This window comes from Dreissena polymorpha, chromosome 10 (assembly GCF_020536995.1).
Source record: "Dreissena polymorpha isolate Duluth1 chromosome 10, UMN_Dpol_1.0, whole genome shotgun sequence".
Classification (NCBI taxonomy): domain Eukaryota; kingdom Metazoa; phylum Mollusca; class Bivalvia; order Myida; family Dreissenidae; genus Dreissena; species Dreissena polymorpha.
Genome location: NC_068364.1, coordinates 46154547 through 46161072, shown reverse-complemented (window position 1 = coordinate 46161072; position 6526 = coordinate 46154547). Strand labels below are relative to the sequence as shown.

The following is a 6526-nucleotide window of genomic DNA, read 5'->3' as shown; positions in this document are numbered from 1 at the left end:
GTTTAATTTTAATGCAAATGTTAATTCTGCTTAAACTGAACAAAAATTCTTATTCAGAAGTAAGGAAGTTTATACTTCCATATTTTAAAGCAAAGTCATACATGCCTTCTGAAAATCATCTTAATGATATGAACATTTTAGCAATTTTTCCTGAAAATACTTCAAAAGATGAAGGTTATATGGAGATTGCAGAAGATACCAGAAATTGTTTAAAACAAACTGATGTATGTATGGACAGACGAAAATTAATACCATAATCCATATCAGCTTTGTGACTGTGTCCAGGATTAAAAATATAAAGATGTACCAAGTATACTAAAATCAAACAATAACGCCTGACATATTGTATTTAATAATTTATTAAACACAGTTTCTACATAATTATGCAAAAACACATAAGTTATAGCAAAATGATAAGCAGAGCAACAATTTAATTGGAAAATTACAGAACTTTAGTGAGAAATCTGTATTACCAAATTAAAATCATTTAAGTGTTTAATTTTAAGTTAACCATTTCAAAATTGTGTACAAAGCAGATATTGAAATATCTCTTAATTGTATTCAATATGAATATTCTGAATGTTTTCAATTAAAATCACAGCCATATTTTAGGCAAGTTCATTTGATAATAAATAATCTGTACATTTATTTAATCTAAAAACAGTTATTGACGGCTCATACACATAATTGTTTTAAACAACTTGAACAACAATAAACAAATGGGATGAAACAGATATGATCCTACTTTCGGATTCCATTATGAAATCTTCCGTCGTAAAACCTTTCTATGTATCTTTAGTCTTTTCATTGTTCTAAACAACTTTGACATAACTGAGTCACTATGTACCAACTATTTAAGAAATAAAAACCAATATAAAATCTTCTGTGGTTTGCTGCCTCATCTTTACAAAGCAGGTGATGGCAATAATGTAGAGGTGATGACCTTTGTTTAGAAACCGTGCACCTGAAATAAAACACAATGCTTTATTTTTGAATACAAGAAACTAAATTGTAAACTTTCATTACCAAACTATAACCAAAGTTTAAAAAAGATTCAGTTGCTTTTTCTTAGCTTGGTAAAAAGGTGCATTAAATCACTGTTAGGCAATATGGTTATTTTCAGTTAGGAGATAAAATGATTGTCTACACATACAAAGTAGCTGCATTTGTGTAAAAACACATATTCTAGAGGTGTAGAGTACCCAAAAAGGAGTACTCTAAGGTGCAGAAACCATTTTTCCAAGAAAAAATCAACCAAAAAACTTGCGCTTATGGCTGATGTTCCCAAATTAGAGGCCCATACAGCCTATGAAGTTTTCCAGAATATTGGCCCACATTGCTGGCCATGCTTACTAGTATTTTGATTAAGCATCCAGGGCCCTCACACTACTTTGGGGGAAGGGGTCCGCAGCCCTTAGGAGGGGGAATTTTCGCGGCGTTTCCCATTTTGGGGGATTTTTTTACTTACTCTCTCATTATTTCATTTGTACATGTTTGCACTATATTCATTGCATATTTCATAATTCAGTATGTTTGAAAGGATTAAATTGAAATAGATTTGAGATATTATAATCATGAGACACATCTTTCTATTAAAAAAAAAAAAAAAAAAAAATTTTTTTTTTTTTTTTTTTAGTGGGAATTTTTCCCCCCAAAAGGGGAAAAAAGTATACATTCCAGGTGGGGGACTGCCGCCGAAATTCGGTGGCAGATTTGATAGATTGAGGGCCCTGGCATCTAGCTGAGCATTATCTACTTATGTACAGAAACAAGACAATACAATGTTGCTTGGGCTAGTAAAAAGCAACCAATTATCTGACATTGTTAACAGTCAACAATTTGGAGGTATGCATAGACTTGCATGTGTATATTGTTCAATGCACTTATTGTATATAAGCATTAAGTCTAACAGTATGAAAAATTGCCCTTGGCTACTAGGCTGCAAGTTACTCGCAGGCTGTTCTGGTTTTATGCTGGTTGCATAGAGCCATTTTCACTTTGTTTCTGAGCGGGAAATGGTCAAGCACCAATATAGATTTTGCTGCTTACCATGATCCATTGAAAATAATTCCTTTATATGGGAAAACTTCTTAATAACCCGTGTTTTTGCAAAAATGAACTTTTTTCGGCCACTGATTCAAACTGTTTAGCACCACTGAAGATTTTAATGCGTACCTTGATCTGTTCTTCTTTGGCGAGGCCGACCTTCTTCAGGAAGTCCTTCATGAGAGTGCGCTGGTCTCCCTGCAGCTGTATCACCTCTCCGTACTCAGCGTGCTCTACTACGGTACCATTGCATGCAAACTCCTGTGGAGACAGACATAATAATGAGACAAAATCACTCTTTTAGATTTTTTTTAGATACTATATCTCTTTGGTAGGCCCTTAGAGCCTTTGTTTTAATTATTAACATAAATGATCTGGGCATTTTCTTCAAATTGATGCATATTGGCCCCCATAAAATGAATTGTACCCCTACGAATTTCATTCCCAGTTTATGTTATCCCAGAATTGTGTATTCACTCGTTTTTGTTTCTACCTCTACTTCTACTTGGTACTTCCTACATTTAATTGCTGACTATTACAGGAAGGCCTATTATAGGCAGATATGGACACTTGTCGAGTCTGTTTCCTGGGAAGAACCAGTGCTTGGTGTCTATATAGGAGATAATGAGAACGCTCCCAGAGTAGGGAGCGAACCCACAACCTCCTGATAGCTAGGCAGACACCTCATCCACTACACTTCTGACCAAGTTTAGTAAAGATCGGATGATAACTATTTGAATTAGAGAGCTGACAGAGTGTGACAGACTGACGGACAGTGCGAAATCTATATACCCACTCAGATCTCCAGATAAGGGCTGTACAGCCGTAAATACGCCTTTTTCTTGATATTTACGTATTTATTTTTATAAACTGGACGTACAATTATGACTTTAATATCCATTTTACGCATATACGAAAAAAATCTGGCCATACCGATACGCCTGCGTCAGCGCGGAATGATTTGTTGCTCTCTAATCTAACGGCGCTTTTCGTTAATTTAAATTACTGAAAAGTTGTAGACTGGGTTCATATATTATTGTCTATTCTGTCGCGTGATTTCCTGTAACTTGTAAATCCGTCAAAAACAATATGTCTGCGCGCAATGGAATGCCGGCTTAACCGAAAACGATTCAAAACAACTCTTTGTTGTCACATAATGATTACATACGGTGTTGTCTTACCATCCTGACATTAAATCTGTAAACCCAGAAAAAGACATTGTCGCCCCGATATTAAAAAACATTAGAAAACACGATGGGAAACGGATAAGACAGTGAAATAAGTGTTCATTTACTTAGCTTACTAGTTGGCTTGTGTTTTCTTGTCAAGAAAAATGAAGAAATAGTATTAGTCATGAGTTTTAATGTGTCGTTGTATTTGCATCATTTTTCAGAATGGAAAACCTAATACAGTAACTGTTTAAGAAGCCACATATATTTATTATAATTGCTGCAAATGTTTCTGTAAAGTCAGTAATACACCCTTCAATATCCAAGAACACAGGTAGTACAGTACTACCTGTATTTTTGGACATGGTAGTACAGGTACTAATTGATTTTAAGCGTTACTCCTTTTCTTTCTGTCAGTGGCAGTACCGTTACTAATTTCACAAATCCTTATCTGGAGCTCTGCCCACTTTTTTTTGAAGGGGGGCATAAAAAACAAGTGTCTTTAACAACTGAAATTTATTAAAATCAGCATTTTTATTTTAATAAAATTAAAGACAGTAGTTCACACCTTTTTACAGACTTTAACAATTTTCTTTAGATCATAATCTGAGGATAGCCCCTGGACTGTAGTCAGTGTTTTACGGCCGTTTCTCTGCTGTATGCGGATGTGGATTAGTTTGTCTTGGCCGCCACTAGCAACATCTTCGACTTGATCATTGAATGGATCTGCCTTCGATCCTACAAAACAATTAAATACTAGTCAGCAGAAATTCACTTGAAATCATAATTGTGTAACCAGATACATCACTCATCAGAGTCCGCTTTTTTACTGAATCCACATAACAAATACAGTACGTTAAATGTTTCTATGGCTTTTTATTCTTGATTTCGGGAAAGGGCCTGGTCTCTCATATTTAATTATAGCAAACAACATTTTGTTAATGAACCTACGTAATAATAATGTTACGCAAATAGAAAACAAAACATTGACGGCCATTTTGTTTTATCGATACCAAATTAATTGATGTAGGAAAATAACGTTTCACATACCAGATAATTGACCGACAAAATCAAGGCTGGTCATACAAACGATTAAACGTATACTCTTCACAAAAACAAGAGGAATTTCCTCTGAAATTAAGAGATGTTTTTGGATAGAGAAAATATGGGTAAACAAGCGTAAACAGGAAGTATTTCGCAACGATCACTGACGCACTTGTGGCAGAAAACTATGCCGCACTGTACTCATTGGGACTGTTGTCGATTGACTCTCGTTTTGTGGATTGTGTATTTGTAGAACGTACGCGGCAGTTTTGTTGTACGCTATTTTGGGTTTTCTGTTACGTCGTTTGCGCAATAAGAGACCGCTTATTTAGGATATTCGAATCAAAACGGTACGAAAATCAATTATCGAAATAACACCAATAAATCTACTATAAATAATCAAGAAAAAAGATCAAACAATATGTGTTCTCTAAACTGCTCAATAAGAACCGACCATCCTCTCTAAGACCACACACACCTTTTGTATAGCGTGATTGTAACGGCAAGCGAGTCTTAATGCGGGAAATTGTCGATACATCATTATAATTGGAGTTCTTTGTGTCGCAACTTAGACTTAGTAGACTTAAAAGGATAGCTTGTGTGCGCTTTAAGGAAAATGTTATTGAATTATCATATGTTTTAAACATGTAACACAAATATACTTAAGTGTACATAATGTATAATTAAAATATCAGAACAACTAAACGCGACACTGTTGTGATTTGATTTCTCACACAACTACTAAAGATATCAACTTTCATTTGGTGATGTTTGATATCATTTATTAACGACACTCTTATAATTCTTGATCAATTTTGGGTGAAGTTGTATCTTGCTAGACATACAAATAGATATACGCGAATACCATTGTGCTTTTGCTTGCATATTGTATTTCACTTAAACCAATTTGATTAGAAAACTAAATGTTTTGTTTTTCATTTGTTACCAATAGAATTTAAAAGCCCATAAACACTTAAAATCAACGATTATTCGTTTAATATTCAGAAAAATAAAGTAAAGGCATAAAAACATCTATGTTCCTTATAGCAATAACCAAAATGTCATCGCTAGATGTGGTCTGGTAACATAGATTTAACCAAAGACCAATAGATCTATAGGTCTTTGATTTAACGCATTACAAAATGCTCGATTTTCTATTTTGGGTCACAATATATATATATATATATATATATATATATATATATTCCATGTAATTTTCCGGCTACGATATACGAACATTTACGAGCGAACACGAGATTGGCTTCGGACAGCTTCGGAAGCACGAAGTTGTTCTCATAAAAACGTCCTTCCTCCGACGCGCTCGAAGCCAGTATCGCGTTCGCTCGTAAATGTTTGGATATCGTAGCGGGAAATTAACATGGAATATATTGTCGCACAAAAAAAACGAGCATTTTGTATCTCGTTAAATGTATGTTACAATACCACATCTAGCGTTGACATTTTGGCCATTGCTATGAGGAAGGTTGTATAGTTGAATTTTATTTTAAATATTTTCGTTGATTTTGAGTACTAGTATTTATGTTACGTAAAAAAAGCTGATGAACAACAAGACATATTCAGACTGTCCCATCTTTGTTAAATGTATATGTATGCGGGTACCGCGCGTGCAACACAGTTATGAAACCCATCTCACATCAGAACTATAAATGGCGCGGCAGAGGCCGACGCGTAAGCCCACGCCTCATGTTTGACCCAGGGGAAACCCCAGGGTTGGTAATGGGGCCATGCATGGTTGAGATTTACCGTATTGTCATAAGAGATGTTCAGTATCAATTGGAAGTAATGGTATGGGAAAGACTTTAATATTAATAAATGTTTTATGCATATAATTGATTTTCATATGTCAAATTAAGTAGAACAAAAGCAATAAATCTGCAGCATATATCCTCAAGACCCCAAAGCGACTAATCAATGGTAAACAGAAAAACATTAATGAAATATCGTTAATTTGTATGCGTGCAAAGCCTTTTATAGAAAATATTCATATAACGTTCTCAATGCAAACCAACGTTCGATCGGTCATTCAAATATATATACCATACACTCTTTTCATATGCTTCACCTGAACGTCAGAACATAATAACACAAGGGACACGTGCGGCGTCAAACATATTGTGAATAAACTACACACATTATCGTAAAACTTCTTAATTAAGAATAATATCGTATCGACGTGAGAAACTTTGATAAACTCAAATTATGATTAATGATAAAATTTATTTCGATGGGCATTCCATTTACCCGAT

At 34.6% G+C, this 6526-nt stretch overlaps 1 protein-coding gene across 1 annotated transcript; it reads right to left on the bottom strand.

Annotated features, from left to right (window-relative positions):
- Positions 1–341: 341 nt before the first annotated feature.
- LOC127847465 (eukaryotic translation initiation factor 1-like) lies at positions 342–4442 on the bottom strand. Its single transcript, XM_052379389.1, has 4 exons — positions 4266–4442; positions 3784–3953; positions 2176–2307; positions 342–964 (listed from the first exon to the last, which is right to left on the bottom strand). The coding sequence occupies exons 1-4, from the start codon at positions 4297–4299 to the stop codon at positions 950–952; spliced, it is 351 nt and encodes a 116-aa protein (XP_052235349.1). The 5' UTR covers positions 4300–4442; the 3' UTR covers positions 342–949.
- Between the last annotated feature and the right edge of the window lie 2084 nt (positions 4443–6526).